Here is an 18042-nt window from a genome sequence, read left to right on the forward strand (position 1 = left end):
ACATCAAAATGTAAATAATTACACATAGTTCGGTCTTTCTCTTGTATTTAGATAAATTCTGGCAAGTATGTTAAAATTGAAGACTTTGAAAGCACTTAAAAAATTCAATCATTCACCATTTATTTCTGCTTATACTTATATCCACAAAATTATTTTCTTTGTGTTTTTCAAGTATTCTCTCTAACACACAACATCATCCAACATGGAGGCTATTCAATCAATCCGATCCCAGAGCTATGGTAATACTGCTTTGCAACCTTCTGTTGGATGAAGCACTGCGTATTTTTCAAAGGACTTGGGGGACTTGCTCCTTGTCTTCATTTCTCTTTCTATCACTAGAAAAGCAACAAACCTCAATGTCTTTACAGTCCACCTGAGGCTGACAAACCATGGTGTAAAGAATCACAGAGTTGGCCTACAATTTATCATTCTATGGAACACAACACATAATTTCTTTCAAAAATACCTAACTCATTGGTTTGTTCCACTAATTTAGCTAGCAACAAAATCTTACCTCTCCATAGTCTTTAGCTTAATACACAAAGGGATATTTGGAATTATTTCAATCCACAAAACTTAAACAGTTGTTTCTTGTAGACCTTAGTTTAATGCAACAGTAACCAGCTGTTTAAAATAGTTAAAAGTGAAATTTATGTACCACTTCTCTTTGTTAAAATGAATGGAATTTATTTTGTTTAGAGAATTATTTGTATCTTATATGATTGAAATGTTGATTATTTCCCTGACACCTTCACACATTTACAGATCACCAAATCACAATAAATTAATCCCATTCTTAGAATCCCTAAAGTGTGGAAGCAGGCCATTCAGCCCATTGAGTCCACACCGACTCTCCCAAGAGAATCCCACCCAGACCCTACCCTATCCTATAACCCTGCATTTCCCATGGTTAATCTACCTAGCCTGCACATTCCTGGACACTATTCACAATTTAGCATGGCCAATCCAATAACCTGCACATCTTTGGACTGTGGGAGGAAACCAGAGCACCCAAAGGAAACCCACAAAAACACAGGGAGAATGTGCAAACTCCATACAGACAGCCAACTAAAGCTGGAAGTGAACCTGTGTCCCTGGCACTGTGAGGCAGCAAATGCTAACTACTGAGCCACCCATCCTGCATGCAGAGTTGGTTCCTTTAATGTTATTTTTAATACAGTTGTGTTACTATTATGTAATATTTAAAATTAATACCTCTATAAGCCAATATCAAAAATTCTTGGAAGAGCTTTCCAAATATTATAGGTTCCTCCTCACTAGATTTTACTGAGAAGAGATATTTATATTTTGTGAGTTAAAAGAGTGCTCATTGGTAGACAACTTGCCAAACAATCAGCACTCTCCACACATAAAGTATGTGTTGTTTTCCCTTAACTTTAGTATTTCATGTGAATTGTCCTAATAAGTGCAAGATGAAAAGCTTCAAAAAAATATGTATTTTTTCAGCAATAATTAAGTTCTGTACCACGAATGACAATAAATTTTACTGTTTTCTTAATTGCTGTTACAGAAGTTATTAACCTAAGCACCGCTCATTAACTTTGTCAGCCCTGTATGGCATGGTATCTTTGAGTTTTCTTAACAATGATAATTTTTTTTGAAAAGTTAATTAAGTAATACAATTCATAGTTTAACTAAGAGTTCAAGGGAATTAGCACAAATTACAGCTCTTCAATTAAACATATGTGCACAGATTAATAGTTATACAGGATCATGAATGTTTAATAAAGGTACAATCCTGTGAGATGAATTGAGGTTGTGAATATCTCTTTAAAGTGGTTAACACCATAATTAATACTTATCAACTGGTGAAAAATGCCAGATAATATTTGTCAAACCAGTTCTTATACATGGCTATGACATCCTAATAAAACACATAATATACTATAGCAAATATATATAGAACAAAGAAGGTAGAATATCATTTTGGGCACAATTGCAATCCCAGTCCAAATTCTGCCCAAAATTGATCAATTTTGAAAGATTTTTATTCCACCGAGTGTCCGCACCAATGTATTCGCATATTGCTAAATGCAAAGTCTGCCACGAGCCAGCACAACTGGGCTTTATTTAAAAGCAATCCTTTTCAAAGTTTTGTTGATATATTTAAAATTGTCATTTTATAAAGTTGTATTAACATAGCTAAATGTCATTTATGGAACAATGTAAACGTAAAATGCATGTTAAATCAGTGTCTCTCCATCACCTACGCATGATCCATTTTAAAATAACTGAAAATGGCACTAGAAAGATATGCAATACTGTTTTAGTTAGTTTGGCGTGTAGATTCAGTTCCTTTTTTTTAAACAAAATACATTCAAATCCTAATAAAACATATCTATTAGTGACTTTGCACATAAAGGATCCAGCTTAATATGTGAGCCTTCTCAAAAACCTGAAAATGAGTGCCATTAGCCCCAAATATCCAGTGCTGATTAATTCACCCAGTCCAGTGATTGTTTTTTGCTGGTTATTCAAACCTCAAGCAGTTTGTGCCAATAAAAAATGTGCAATTGAGCAGAACTCAGGAGATTAATGTTGCATTGGTATTATAGGGGAAACCAAACTGGACAAGATATGTTAAAATAAATGAGTTATATTTGAAGAACAAATGGCATTAAGTAAAGACAGGTATTTTCCTTGCTGATCAGTGTTTTTAGCATAAACATTCACTTTGCATAGTTTGTTTTTAAATACTAGTTTATGCACTTTGTACAAATATCTCTAATATATTTTTATATGCTTAGCATTTTTTTAGAAGTAAACTACACAGAGGTGGGGATTCCTGGTTGTGGGGAGGGTGTGGGTTCAGCATAAGACTTGGCACCAGCATTGGCGAAGTGGGCCCAGTGGCAAAGAGATGGCACTTAAAGAGTGGCAACTCCTATGATGGTGGGTCCGGTGCATACGGCAGCGAGGCAGTGAAGGTGAGGTGGTGGTGCAGGTGTAATGTCGCTGATGAGCTAACTCAAGACTCATGGTGGAGGCAGCGAAATGAAGGTAGATTCCCTTTCAGTTATTTTTTTTTATTCTTAAACTATTCAAAATGGCATCGGATTGTGGCGGCAGTTGAAGCTTTTCATCGTATTTTACTGTATTATTCACTGTAAAATGCAAGTGATAACAAATCATTCAAATTCAAATGTGTATAATTTGAATTTGGATTGATTATGTATAAGTGGGAGTGCAGTATTCACCTGGGAAGTTGCTTCAAAGATGATTGTGTCAGTTGAAATGTAAACTTAACTAAAAATGTGATATTTAGTTTTAGTAAATATAAACTTTCAGCTAATGTTGCTAGGAATCAATGCAATGATTGTAGATTTGCACAAAAAGGTTTTTTGTTCCCAATCCTTTAACACAGTATTGAATAGTCCCCTAAGTGTAGAGCTGCAGTACATTGAGAGAATAACAGATGAACAATGCTTCAGAAATTGTTATGCCAAGCAGTTAGAGGTCGATTATTTATATGTACAAGAAATTTACCTCAAAAGATTTGATCCTTCTGGTTGTTACAGAGACTAGAATAATATTTTAGAGTTCACGGCAGCTTTTTCAGACCTCAGGTCTCTCTCTCCTACATTGATGGAGTGCCTGCAATAATGACAGTTGCTCAGTAAGCACTTTATCACCTGGGAAGAGACCACTGGGATCAGCCAAGCTCACCAGGGTCCTGTGGAATAGGTAATCTAATCAAAGTTGCCATTATTCCTGTGGACCAGACCTCTGTGACTGATGTAGAGACAAGTTGCTGATGGCATGACACTAATTTTATCTTACAGCTCTAGCTTGAGTCAAGTTTATTTAAACAATAAAAAAGGAAACAGGACAGAATGAAAGTTACCATTGCATCTGACAGCTGCAACACACAAATATATAGTTTAGTGCATGTGAAATCAGACTCAGCGATATGATTTCCCAAAATTAATTTGACACCTAAATAATACTTCATAGCAATAAATATGAGCAGATAGATTTCCTGTGTATATATTGACATGTTCATAAGTGATTGGAAACAAGAGTTGATTTTTTTTACTACTGCCTTGTTTGGTGTAGTGACATAAGTACAAAACCTAATTGCAAAAGATGGGTAGGTGTTCTACTCCATCAGAAATATACCAGTTTTCTTGGGTTATGAATTATCAATGCAGGAAGCACCTATCTAAAACTGATGGGTGGTTCATTGAAATACTCAGATGGAAATGGAGTTGTGAGGCACATTTTCCAAAATTCATGTGTACAGAAAATTTATTCCAAAAGATATCCAAGGGAAAAAAGTGTCCCACTGTTTTTCCAGAATCAGTTACATTAATATGTCATTTAAAGTCTACAAATTAGTTGAAGCTAAAACGTTTCAGTCATTTTGTTTCCTACTTTTGAAATGTGCTTTTATTTCTGGACTTTTGCAGCAATTGTTCAATTTGATTTTACCCCAGTAGTTCCCTACAGGAATCTAACTGTCAAATGTATTTGAAAAAAAAGAGTGACTTCAGAGGAATGCAAGGGCATGTCAACTTCATGAGGGTTGCTCCATACCCACTCGCTGCTATATATCTATTCGTATCTGCAAGCAGAAGTTAGCAGATCTCAGTTTAGCAGATGGTTAGTATATGGAGAAGCTCCTCTTCCAAAAGAATGCTATAGTCCTAAGAAGATATTTGAATGCATGACTAGCTGTCAGGTTCATACTAGCTGATAGGTACCCAAATTACAACATATCATGCTTTCAGCAAGATTGCTTGAAATAAGCCTGTTGTATGAATCAACAGGATGCAATATCTGATTGGCTACATCCATGAAAATGCTACCAATATACTTGGTCCTGTTGCAACTATCTGGCAATAATGGCTGTAAACCTGCTTCCAAATGGTCTGAGTCAACAAATCGCCAGCTGGAGTGCTGAAATATTTACTACAAGAGCACCTTCAGTGATGGTCTACCTCTTAATAGGTCTGCTGTAATGCTGATCATTTTTGGTCCTTGAATGATGCAGAGGACCACCTCAGCATTTTAGAGTCAAGGGATCAGCTATCTTGTCAACAGCCTGTAAACATGTCCTACACTTTGGATTGAAATTTCTCTCCATTTTACCTGTCACTTTTCAGTCTTTTGCCCCTTCAGCTTTGCCATTGTGTTCAAGTTGCCTCTTGAGTTTCTCCCAAGGCAGCTGGTATTTCTGTGACCTTAGGCTGGATATTATGTTCACCCGCCAGGTGTGTTTCCAGTTGGCAAAGGGGTCTGTAAAATAGATTGAGCGCCCCTGCCCAACCTGTTACCTTGCTGCCCACACCCTGAACTCACAACTGCATGAGGAGGCTGGATGGGCACCAGAATTGGAAGTGTCCCAACCATATTTAGATAATGAATTAAGGATTAATTAAGTCTGATAAAATATGGCAGGCATGGTCAGTCAGACAGGAGTGGATAGTCCTTTTTAAAAGCCTACATGAAGAAAGGTGAGAAGGAAGGAGAGCACCTTATCCAAGATGTCACCTCACCTATCCTTCTGCACCAACTGCCAGAGAGGACCTGCCCCCCATTTCTCCCTCCCTGGGCTCTGGATCAATCTCCACCATAAAATCCCAAGAGGCAGCCATGATCCTTTTCAGGCTGTTTTCTGCACTACTGACAGCACCCATCTCAGAGCTCCAGCACTGCCAAGAGGATTGAGTTGCTGACCAAACAGAATGGCCATCAGCCCCTGAGGGCAGGAATTCTTCCCAAGGGATGGAGAAAAGTCCTGAAATTAGTCAATTTAGCCCCACCTGCTGTGCATTCTGCCTGCAGGAGGACTTCTATTCAACGTGTTGTCTTTTTTACAACTTATCTGCCAGGGCTGGAGGGGTGGGGGTTGAATCAACTACCCTACCCTGCCATAAATATCTGCCCCTTAACTCAATACCCTTCTTAGTTTCCTTCTCTTTAGATTTTAAATGCAACTTTACATTCCCACCAATTGTGTTCACTGCTTCTGTCAAAATCTACTGCTGAAACAATAGCTGACGCTTAGTAAACTTCAGAAGATTCAGTGAATACTTTTATTTTAGCCTTTCTAAACCTGCATGTATGTCTAGGCTATATTTACAATAGAAAATCTTGACTAACGTATTGCCTCTAACATAACCGCAACCATCTCTCTCTACCTCCAGCCTATTTTCCTTTGCTTTGACAATATTTTACACAAAAATGCACTACGCAATTTAATTTTTACTCAATATACAGGTATTTGCCCTACTTTTAATTGTTTTTATTTCCTCTCTCCTCAATAAGTTACTATTGTCCTGCCCTCTCCTCAGAGATTTGACTCATTACTGAAGTACTTGCTGGTCATGCATTCTCTATTAGGATACTATGAACCTCAGTATTGAGTTTTGGAGACTGTTGCAGACATGTCACATTCAAACCTTTTCTCTCACCTCAGCCAACATCTAATATAATACTTTCAGCAAGGATGACTCATTTGGGAATCAGTAGCAGGATCCTATGACCAACTTTCTTCGTTTGAAGTTCACTACAGCCAACTACATCTCCCTATCATTGTCTTAACTGAGGTTAGCAATACCAAGCACTACAGATGATTCTTTGTTGACTGAGAAGTATATGACAATGTACGTACGTAGGCATATTGATTTTAGAAGTGGGTTATTTAATGCCCCGCAATAATGAACAGCAGCATTTATTTGTTAATATTTTATTATAGAACTGGAAATCAAAGAGGAAATGCAATTTTTCTACATTTAACTTTTCAAAAATAGGGGGTTATTTTTCCAAATACAATGCACACTTTTTCCCAAAAGAAATTGAAAAGCGAGCACTGTGCATTGTAGTCAGATATTAAAATGCTGCTAAAATTCTAAATCCCTCCTAAACATCATGATCTGAATTGCAGAAGGCAGATTCACATTACATTCAGAATTGTTGTCAATCTTTGTGGATGTTTTGCTAATTTTCTCAGACTATCTGGGATGATGTCCTACGAAAATTATTTTCTGTCTTTGCATTCATGTTTGTATGTTTCCCTGTGTGTGTTTTGTCCAAACAAGACATAGATATTTCCAAAATGTTCCATTGTTGCATGTCTAGCTATAGGCCTGTAATATATTAGAAAATACCATGAGTCCAGCTCTTTTCTTGATAATGTGTGTAAGTAGTGTTTGTAGCATTTCAAAAAATAGAATTCACTTCGAACATCACAAAACATTCTCGAGTCTTGAGAGTTACAATTTAAGGTTGTGCAAAACATGCAGCTCCAGTAGATCAGCATTGGAACTGGCAACAAGCCACAGGCAAGAGAATGTCATGAATCATAGATCTCAAAGGTAGATGAGTCAAAAATCCTATTTCTGAAGGTTCCACACTAGCAGTGTCGCTTTACCTTCAGTTCACTACTTTGACTCGATTACTAATTTTCAGAGACCAATGCATTAAATTAGACAGTACATTTGACAATGTAGTACTATCAGTTCAGCCAGATTTCTGACTGAAAAGCAAATGGATTTGATCAGAGTTATGGATGTTGATATTGCTTTATGTTATAAATGTTTATGTTATAAGAGGAGTGAAAGACTTTCTGTACATTTGAGATTAACCTTGAGTCTACTGATTTCAGTATGCAGCAAGCAAAGTTCATTTTTTTTCTCAATAAAAAAAACCCTATTGGACAGAGATAACATTTTAATGCAGTTTCATACCATTTTCTGTTAAGTGGTTAAGTACAGTTACCAGGTAATTTTCATTTGATCAAAGACTTTGACCACCAATATGAATAAGAATAGTGCAAAGAATGAATTCCATTTTCTTGGTCCAGGTTCAGCTTTATCACTGGATTTGATTTTGATGCTTGAAATTTCCCCACGGGACGATCAAAAAAAAATTAATGCTAACAGTATGTAAAATTGCAGATAAAGATGAATTGCTTTCAACTGAATTTTGCTTCACTTAAATCATATTATTTTGCTATACCACAGTTGCTACTTTTTGTTACACAAATATGTGTGATAAATGAATGATATAATGTGCCAATTTTTTCTCTGAATATTTGATTGGTATTACTAAGTCCAGGATAAAATTGCTAAGGATTTATCTTACAGTGTTACTAATTTTTTCTGACATTTGTTTTCATCCAAAAGTGAATGAAAGGAAAATAGCAATTTTAAAAGCTCCTTCCCAAATACTGGTAACAGCTTGTTAAGAGTCTTACCAGAAAAAAAATCTCTACAGAGAGGAGATATATTTGAGAACTGAATCCTGGCCTCACATCAAGGATTGATGTTAGTTAAAGGAAATTTAAGATTTCAAATACTTTTTATTAAATCATTATTTAAATGACAGGGTGCATCTCAGGAAAAATATAAAATGCTGCAGCATATTCAAGTGCATTTTATGAAAATGATATTCTATAATCAAATAAAATTAATAATAGTATTTCAGTAAGCATACAAGACTTTTTATAGTGTCTGCTGTATTGTAAAAGAGCAATTATAGTTGCCTAAATTTCTCACACAGGCTCTGAAGAGCTGCTGTCACGTGAAATAAAATAGATTTTGAAGTTTTGTGAGAGAAGTATGAATTCAAATCAAATGTTAATAATTGGCACAAAAAGTAAAGTTTTGTCTTGTGGTGTTCATGTTGTAGATTGTTTATACGCAAGAAGTAAAGAGAGTCTGAAATCATTTTAATAAATTAACCAATGTTAACTGCCATTATAAATTGAACATTTGGCTTTCACCCCTTCCTTATATTAGTATTTCTAGTAGTATTTCATTCTTTCTCTATATTCTTCATTCAGGTATTTTATATTTTCCATTACATTCCAGACAAATCACTGGTTATGAAGTCAGTTCCAATATCTGAAATGCATTGGATAAATGTATTAATTATTTGGTCTGCATTGATGATTTGTAAATTTTATTATAACGAATATCACAACATCTACATCTTAAAAATTACTTATTTCTTTTCAGTTATACACTTCCAATTTATGAATTCATATTCTTAACTTGAAAATAATCGTGTATAGTAAAGCCCCATACAAAGGCTACCTGAGACTACCCACATAGGAGCTGGTACATATCTACAACTCTCCGGTGTATTCGAGTTCACCTATTGGTTCAATGAGGAAAAGAAGTAAGAGCAGAAACTGATACAAATTTGTATTTGACTAGGACTGTCAATGAGGTACACGCTGCCCTACGTTTTCTCTTTGTGCTTTCTTAGGTTTAAGTAATCACGATCAATGATGTTTTTGCCTATTGTTTTCTTTTTATTTTCTAGTATCCTTTCTGGATGTATCTTTATAATCTAAACATGACTTAAAGATTTGCCTTCTCAAATCAAAATTACTGTTCTTTGATTTCATGTCTGCAATGTGTAATATACATACTGGTGCCAGCCATTCAATGTTGCCATCTTTCAGCAACAAGTGTTTTGGGAGCTGTTATTAGCTATTCAGTCACAGCCAGATGTCAGTTCTCATTTGCTAACCTGATATTAATTTGCTAGTACCTTGGGGAAGGAGCAAAAATGCTCATGAGGACAATACTCTCTACCCTTTCCTGAGCGACACATTCGTACCAATTCTGATACAAGTTCCGGTTATGCGTGTGTGAGATCTATTTCCTCCTTAATAGTAAGATAATTTGTTAAATTAGATCTGCAATTGTTCATTTCTGCTATAAGTCCACACTGAACTGTACTCTGCCATCAAACATTAAATTACAGCGATATAAAAACTACTTGTGACCAAGATAGAAACGTCGAGGAAGAAAATCCTTACTTATAGGAGAGAATTAAGTAAGAAGCGTCGTGTACTCCGCATTGACTACTGAATGTATCATTGTTTCTACATCCAAGTGGCAAACTTCTGCTTGAGAAGTCTGAAATGAGCATTGCTGCGGCCTATTCCAATCGGAGTTTCCTAATGTTCGCAACAACAGGTCTGTGTCTGTGTTTCTGTGTTCACTCAGTCGCACTAGGCCATTACTGTTCCGACACCACTACAGTACAGCAGTCTGAACTTGGCTGTGACATTGTGAAATAACAAGCCTTCTTTCTCCAGTTTCGGAGCAAGTTGCATTGTCCGTGCTGTTACAGCGGGGAAGGATCTCAGTACACGAACGCTTTAAACACTGGGATTTCTGAAACTGCAGAAGTAGAGCTATTAACCCTTACTCCGAAAATCTGGGAAGTCTGACTCTTTGTGACTGAAATACATTTACCCACTTCTACATCAAGAGCACCTCAAACTTTGAAGTTCGTCATTCGTTAAGAATTTTCAGTCCTCGTCCAATTGTTTAAAACATTCCGCAATGCACAATATGACGTTTTGGTTTGTATTTTTATAACAAAACGAAAGTTTCATTAGCGTGTCGAAATGGATTAAGTCGACGATGTGCCTTTATAACTTTTATTTGTAAGGCACTTGTGGAAATAGTCACTTGGTTTTTGTTTAAAGTAAACGAATCACACTCTAAGCAAAGATACAGATTCCAAGTTAGTTCCCAATTGTTGGTCTAAACGAGAGTAACCACAAGAGTACCCCCTGCCCTTAACAGTTTATTTATACTATGTATAGCATCTACCAAAATTTAATGAACATTTATTTGGGATTCACTTTGATCAAATCATTTTCGAACGATCAAACTTTAAAATAAAAGTGACCCCTTCACCTCAGATAGTCTTTACACTCGCAGAGTCTCTCTCCAAAACCATTATCATATATAGATAATTTCTCGTTAAGAACTGAAAGTATTGTGCTAAAATGTCTAACTTTATGCCAGAAATTGTCGTAAAAGAGGCATACAATGTCACTCAGACAATCGTCTAACTCCTAAGGGGGTAAAGTGAACTCGTCTCTATAAAGGAAATCAATCCAATGGTCATCCTACTGGGAAATCTCGTTCCCGGACGGGGCGACGAGAGAAGTAGACAGAGAGGGAGAAAGAATGGAGACAGACACATGAACACAGCGCAGTGTGTAGATGGTTATAGAGTTGTTCCCTGAGCTGACGCTCCTCCGTCCCGCCTGTGACTGACGGCGGCTTGGCGCTGTAATAGCGCAACGTGAAAATGAGGAGGAATCAAGCGCCGGAGTGGGTTCATAAGGACTCATCGATCACTACCCGCACATACATCGCTATTGTTTAAAAAAAAGCTATTGCTTGTATTTGCTTCTTTACATCTTGTTTTATTTTGATAGCATTTACTGGCTCTTTGCAGTTATACCAGCCGCCGCTGGTTGACTGTTCCTGGCTTCCGTTTGATTGTGTTGGACATTCCCCCTCGAACTGTCTCTGGACTCCCTGCTCATGGAACTTGTTGGTGGGGGTGACGGGGAGAGCTGAGAAAAGGGAGCGTGCTGTTCCCCCATTGTCTGTCCGCAAATTGTAAGATCCTACCTCAAGGGGAATCCAACAAGAAAGACTTGGACGCGCGGTAAATGTTATGATTTCATTGGTGCTTTTCAAAACGCGAAAAGGAAAATAAAGAGCGCCCCCGGCATTTCTTTCAGACATAGTCGTTCAGATGACGTAGTTTTGCTATATTCGTTTAATATTTATTTGTACGGCCTTGTCCAATGTATTTAAACATGTGTTCAATGTATATAAACTTTTAAAATATATTTTAAAACGTATATAATATGTAACCTAAATAGAACCATATGACGAAACGCGAGGACAAGCAAACGCTGAGATCTCAAGGACCAATAAAAAGACGTGCTGAAAGATGTTATTCTGCTGTTAAGTAGATATGACGTCAAAAAGATTGGGGATGGTTTCAGTTGACTTTTTGAGGCAAATGGTTTATAAAGAAATATTGCAATCACACTGATGCACTCAAAGTCGATTAAATTTTTGGCCCAATATTAGGTGTCACTGAAGTGATGGCTTGTTATTTGGCTATAATTTAGACTACTCTGTGGCTGAGGTGTTTACTTTTATTTCAATTGTGTTGTGGGACACTTAAAGCACATGGGAAAAATAGAAACATGAGACAAAACACGCCGGCTCCTTCTCTGTTACATTCACCGGCGGCTCAGTGAACTCACAAGGTTGGTGGTTGGGTGCTGGGGATTCGCACGGAATCTCGAAACTTCGCTGAAATATCGGTTCCAATTGCACCCTGAATCGCAATACAGTGGTTATTGAGCTGGTAATTTTCTTTGTCGGAATAATCCGCGGAATACTACTCTGCAACACATAAATGCGCTGGCTTTGTTCATTTTTTTTTTGCCAAAACAATCCTTATTTGATCGAGTACACTCCGAATTCGATACACGCTATATGAAGAACAGGAGGATTCGACCAATTCTTCTCTTCACTGCCCCATGCGTTCAGAAACTTACTATCAACATCATATAGGCTTGTCTTACACCTTTTAACCAAGATCGAATAAAGGCAGATATTAATTATTTCAGTTTGGCCAAATGTAATGCCTGTCTCTCCTTTTAGAATACCTGTAAACAGCTATATATTTTCACGCCTCAGTCACATCTCTCCGGAACTTCTCATGGGGATTTCCTGGTATTAATTTTGAAGTTTGCTCTATTCAAATTTCGCTCATAGTAAAATCACTCAGCAAACCAGCCTTGTCTCCGCTCTCCTTATTTCCCGAAATTATTTGGAGGTTTAGCCAAAATGAATACTTCCCACTCTAACAGCAGCCTATCTTCTTAAACGTGACACAACTTTGCCATGAAGTAACCACTTATTTGTAATGAATTCAATCAAAAGAGAGCTTTAATATGTCGTTGTTTTTACTGGTATTCGCCAGTCTATCCAATGGGTACAATCTCTTGGATCATTGGATAAATCCATGGCCCTCTGGTCCTATTCTCACTCGCAAATCACAAAAGTTACTTTTTAAAACCTTTTTGACTCTTTAGTGTGTGCTTTGTGTCAGCAAAAACCCGCTAAAACAGGACAGCCAGCAGCAGCTGTTATTAGCTAGTTATTACCAGAAGAACATTCTGATCAGTCTGTAAGTTTTGCAACAAAAAGGGTTGTGGGATGTGATGGATAGTTCCTGTAAGCAAGGCTTGACTGTATCCTCAGTATTTATGTTGTCTCAATTTACAAACCCTTTTTTTAAAAAATCAACATGCTTCAGCTTGACCTTTAACAAACTTCTGGCAAGGAAGTAGAAACATTATTACAATGACTGCTGTTTACTGGGCATGTTTTGATGCATTCTGCCAAATATATTTTAATCGGTCCAATTTTAAAACCTCACGCTATCATATCCCTAATGTTATAGTACCATAAACTAATCTGGAACAAATAACAATGAGACAGCAACAGTTAGCTAGTTGAATATTTAAATATGAAGTGGTTGCAAATAGTCTTCTGGTAATGCACATTTCAGGTAGACCAATGCAGGTGAGCTCCTAGCCAGTGATGCTGTGCATAACTGAATACTTCTTATGCTGAAAAAATCTGTTTACAATAACACATTCATAATATCTCGTAAAACGAGTTAAATACGCGCGCAATCAGTTCCAGTTTATTACAGCTTGATCAGAGCAAAAGGGGTCGTTTACCTTTTTTAATTACCGACTGGTCCAATATATTCATCCCAGAGCTGCCGTTATCATCCACGGCCTGAAGGGGGGGGGGAAAAAGATAAGATCAGGCCGTTTGGTTAACAGCATTAATACAATGACAATCGTCCCTCTCTGGTGTACTGACCATATTGCAACTCGCTGTTGAATTCACTTGGTTCCTTTGTTTCTAAGTTATGTGAAACTAGCCTGGTTTGAATAAATTTTAAATTCAGGACAAGGTAGTGCCTCTCTCCTCTGTCTTCTTATTGTCACTTGCGCCTAACGCCGCAGTTTTCCCCTCGAGATTGTCCACCCAAATATCGCATATCAAATCTTTCTGGATTAACTTTCCTCCACACCAACTCCCCCTTCCCCAACGAATATTTATCGGCGCGCCATGTATATTTGGGCGTGTGTGTATGCCTGACTAGAAAACCGAAAAAAGTTCGTGCATTTTTATAACGCATGCAGACTCGTTGTAGCCAATGGAGTACTTTAAGTGTAGTCTCTATTGGAACTCAATAATCAATTAGACATCAGCAAATTCCCACAAACGGCAATATGACTGGGTTACCCTTTATTATGATGTTAATTGAGATTAAATATTGACCGGGACACCAGGGCAACTGTGCTTCTTTTTGAATTAGTGCCATGGGATCTTTAACGCCCACCTGAAAGGGCAGTGAAGGCATCGGATTGACATCTCATTAGAAAAACGGCATTTCCACCAGTGCAGCACTCCTGCACTACCGCACTGAAATATCAACCTTCAGGGCACGGGACGGGACTTGGTATTCGCCACTTCCTGTCCAAGAGGATACCATCAATGATTGTGTGGTTGGTTTTAGGATCAATCACAGCCAAATCAAATCTTCACAGAACTGTTACGTTCAATTCATGGATTAAAACAAAAGGCTTCTTCTAGAATCGTTCATTGCACCCCGAAAGAAAATATGACACAAATTCTGCAGTGAAATACAAGACTGATAGAAACGACCCCGTTGTTTTCCTCCTCGTGACGGTTTTTGCCAGTCATTGTTTAACTGTCCAACGCTATCGTGTACTTTTTTGTGGAATTATGGAAAAGAATTAAAATATTTTGATCCGTTATTTTCAATAACACCAGTCAAATGGACAAAGTATATTTTCCCCAAAATACATACCTGACAAAAAGAAGAGTATTACAAATGGGGTGCAACAATGATCAGGAAGAGGGATAACAGTTTTGTTTTCTGCAATCATTCCCGCGCGAGGTGTTAATCTAAAAGATAAACCACCTTTGCTAGTGAGGCCCTCATGGAAGTTGTCATCATTTCACCCCTGAGTGAGTGGAATTGTTGAGAAGTGGAGGTATGTATATGGGTACATACATTTACATATAGATAGAGATCTACGTTATTAAAATGTGTGTGGGTGTGTGTGTGGGAGGGAGGGGGAATTCCGGTACTCTGGATAGGCAATTCGATAGGGAGGGAATCGAGACCAATTTCCGTGTGTCCTGTCACAGATCATTTTCATGGATCATTTCGATGACTGGCGCGGTAGATACCAGGAACCGTAATGTCACAGACTCACGGTTCATTGATGGGTCCAAGCCTTTAATTCGCCTAAAGTTTGCTTCAAGGAACCTTGTAATGATTAAGCTCTCGGCTCCTTACATTCAACTAGGTTTATTCTATTTTGTAAATTGAAGGGATAGGATCGGATTCAAATAAATTACTATGAACGTGATTTTGACAGAACTGAAGAGAGAGCCAATGTGAACTAGACGAATGCCAGGAATTTAAACTAGAGACCATGGACTTTTAACTTAGAAGTAACAATAACCAGTTAATGATCTAAAAAGTGATCCGCAACTTATTGGTTGCGGGATTCTTTGCATCGAGGGCATGGATTTAAACTTTACAGGTTCAAACTCACGCCTGATTAAACTTTGAATCCGAACCAGTGATGACTCTGATAGCACATAGCTGGACCAAACTTTTATATGTAATGGAAATAAATGGGAGCCTGCCCCTCCATCTGAATAAGTATTAACATTCCCATGTGTCAATCCATTTACTCAAATTACGTAGTTGCCCGATCCAAAAGTCAAATGTAATTTAATGATTAATTCATCAAAATTAAACTGTACATGCTCATAAACAACGTTTTTAATCGCTTTCCTTTCAGCACGGTCCCCATGTGGAAATCGGGTGGACAATTTTGCTCATTACTTAAGAAAAGAGCGAGCGAAAGAACTTTTAACCCCGGAAATAAGCGGGGGCAGGGGGAGTGAATAGAATTATTCTGTCCTGCAGTTTGTTGCCTGTCCCGTTTGAATGGAAATTTCTGAATGGAAATGAGCGAGCCACACGGGGCTCGTTTGTTGGCTACATCAATGACTGCAACGTTCAGAAAGCTGCACTGAACTAAACCTAGACATCATTTTTCCTTCCCGAGCTACCGCAGTTTATTGCTGCATGAAATCCGTCGATATTTTTAAAGCTGCAAAGGCCAGTGGGTATGGTAGATGGTTAAAGCAGCTGTTCCATACAGTGCCCGCATTAAAGGCGTGCAAACAGATTTGGGTTATAAGGCAGCAGAATCAGCTCCATATGTCCTGGTTGTTTATGGTCACTTTGGGATTTAAACTACAGCATCTGTGACACGACAATAATCATCATCAACAGGAAATCCTATTTACATCTAAACACGTTGACAGAAGAGATCTGACTGCAGTTTACTGTGCTGGCCTGTAGTGAAATAACTAGACAGACACTACTGGGGCTATCAGCTTCTCTGTTATAAGAGTAAGGGTGAGCCTGTGTACACGAACACGCCACTTTAATGTTTACCACATTAAATGGTCGCCATTGTGATCGCCTTGCGTGTAATACGATCATTCTTTAGCATTAGGTATGAATGATTTCGTATTGGGAGCGCTTGTTCTCTGTTACACGTAGGAGAATATACTACGCATGAATTACAAAATTCAAGAATTTTGACAGCTAAAGGCATGAACAGATTGGAATTAAATTGGTATTTCGTGTTAGAGGTTCCTGGTCTGTCTTGAAAACGAGAGTTACTCTCTCGAGCTAAGCCCCCCTGTCTCATTCATCTACGCCAGAGGTTCCAAGTGCAACATCGCTGCCCACATGTGAAGATCTCAAGACGTTCACTGGTGTTGTTTATTTATTACACGACACGTAATAACGGAGTTGAATCCTAAACTTTGACTCGTCTATCTTAGCTATTTTTTTTGCTGCAGTATAAAAACAGGCATTTCATGCGCGGTTCTCACAATACAAGCTTGTGTGGACTGGAACCGGTTTGGCATATAATAGTGAGCTCTTCAAATGTTATTTTTATCTTGACACGATCAAAGATGTTCCTCTTTTTACTGAGTACACGGTTCAGAACTAATTCAAAAGTGCCAAGTCCTCAACAGATAGGAGACAAAATATAAGTGAGTTTACATTTCTCAGGTAAAGGTTAATCTACAAGACAACATTTTTGAAAAAAAAGAATTTAGATTTAATATTCGAGGCTTGCTCATTGTAATCTAATAATATAAATAAAAATCAAATTGAGCTTTAACTTTAAATAATACAACTTTTAAAATTAACTTTCATCCCGAAGCTGTAAAATAAGTTTTCTTGACTAATGCCTTTCGCATTTTAATTAATCTTCAACTATAGTTACAGAAGCCAACAAGAGTAAGTGATACTGCGGGGGTAATATCCTTTAATACGCCCTAACCCAGCACCTTCGTATGATAAACTAGTAAAAGCAGATTTGCGATTTATACTAAGTTAGAAGTTACTGTGGGTCCTAAGTGAATTTTATCAATTTTCTAGTCTCGAGAATGGATAAAAAATCAATAAGAATTAATTTGTGAATATCGCTTCATATCAAATAATTCGCATCAGGTAAGGACAAAATTGATTATTTCAGGACACAGATGGAACTTTTATTCCGGATGAGTTTAATGTCCCAAAGAGCCATCAAAATAATAAAATAATCAAAATCAATTTGCTTTCTCGATTTTGCATATTATATAGATTTTAAAGCAAGCAAGAACACGCTGCACCAATGTAAATTAGGTTAATTTGGTAAAATTCCATTTCAATGTGTTCATGTTTGAAGAGATTTTCTTTCCACTGTTCCTATCTGACTTAAATATCATTATTTTGTAACTCCTACTTTGCTTCCCACTCAAACACACGAGCCAGATCTGGGTCAGTTCTACTTTTGAAAGTAGTGTAGGAACAAATTTCAAATCTTGATTTCCAACGATCATGTTTATTTGCCTTTATAGGAGTTCAAAATTGGCCCCCAGTTTTATTACCTGCGACTCCTAACAAACGCAGTGCTGGGACCAACGTCATATTGGGGCGACTATGATAGTGTGGGGATGTGACACAAAGGAGATTGGAATATTGCTGGATAATCATTATTAAGGGAATGTAATATTAGGAGGAACATGACCTCATGGGGTA

At 37.5% G+C, this 18042-nt stretch overlaps 1 protein-coding gene across 1 annotated transcript in view; it reads right to left on the bottom strand.

The window, feature by feature from the left end:
- The window catches only part of tfap2e (transcription factor AP-2 epsilon), a 67560-nt gene that overhangs the window by 44158 nt on the left and 5360 nt on the right, over positions 1–18042 (bottom strand). Inside the window, exon 3 of the mRNA XM_020511357.2 lies at positions 13559–13619. Coding sequence (XP_020366946.1) covers positions 13559–13619 — 61 coding nt within the window. The remainder of the gene's footprint in view (positions 1–13558; positions 13620–18042) is intronic.

The sequence above is a fragment of the Rhincodon typus genome, chromosome 27 (genome assembly GCF_021869965.1).
Source record: "Rhincodon typus isolate 14 chromosome 27, sRhiTyp1.1, whole genome shotgun sequence".
NCBI lineage: Eukaryota > Metazoa > Chordata > Chondrichthyes > Orectolobiformes > Rhincodontidae > Rhincodon > Rhincodon typus.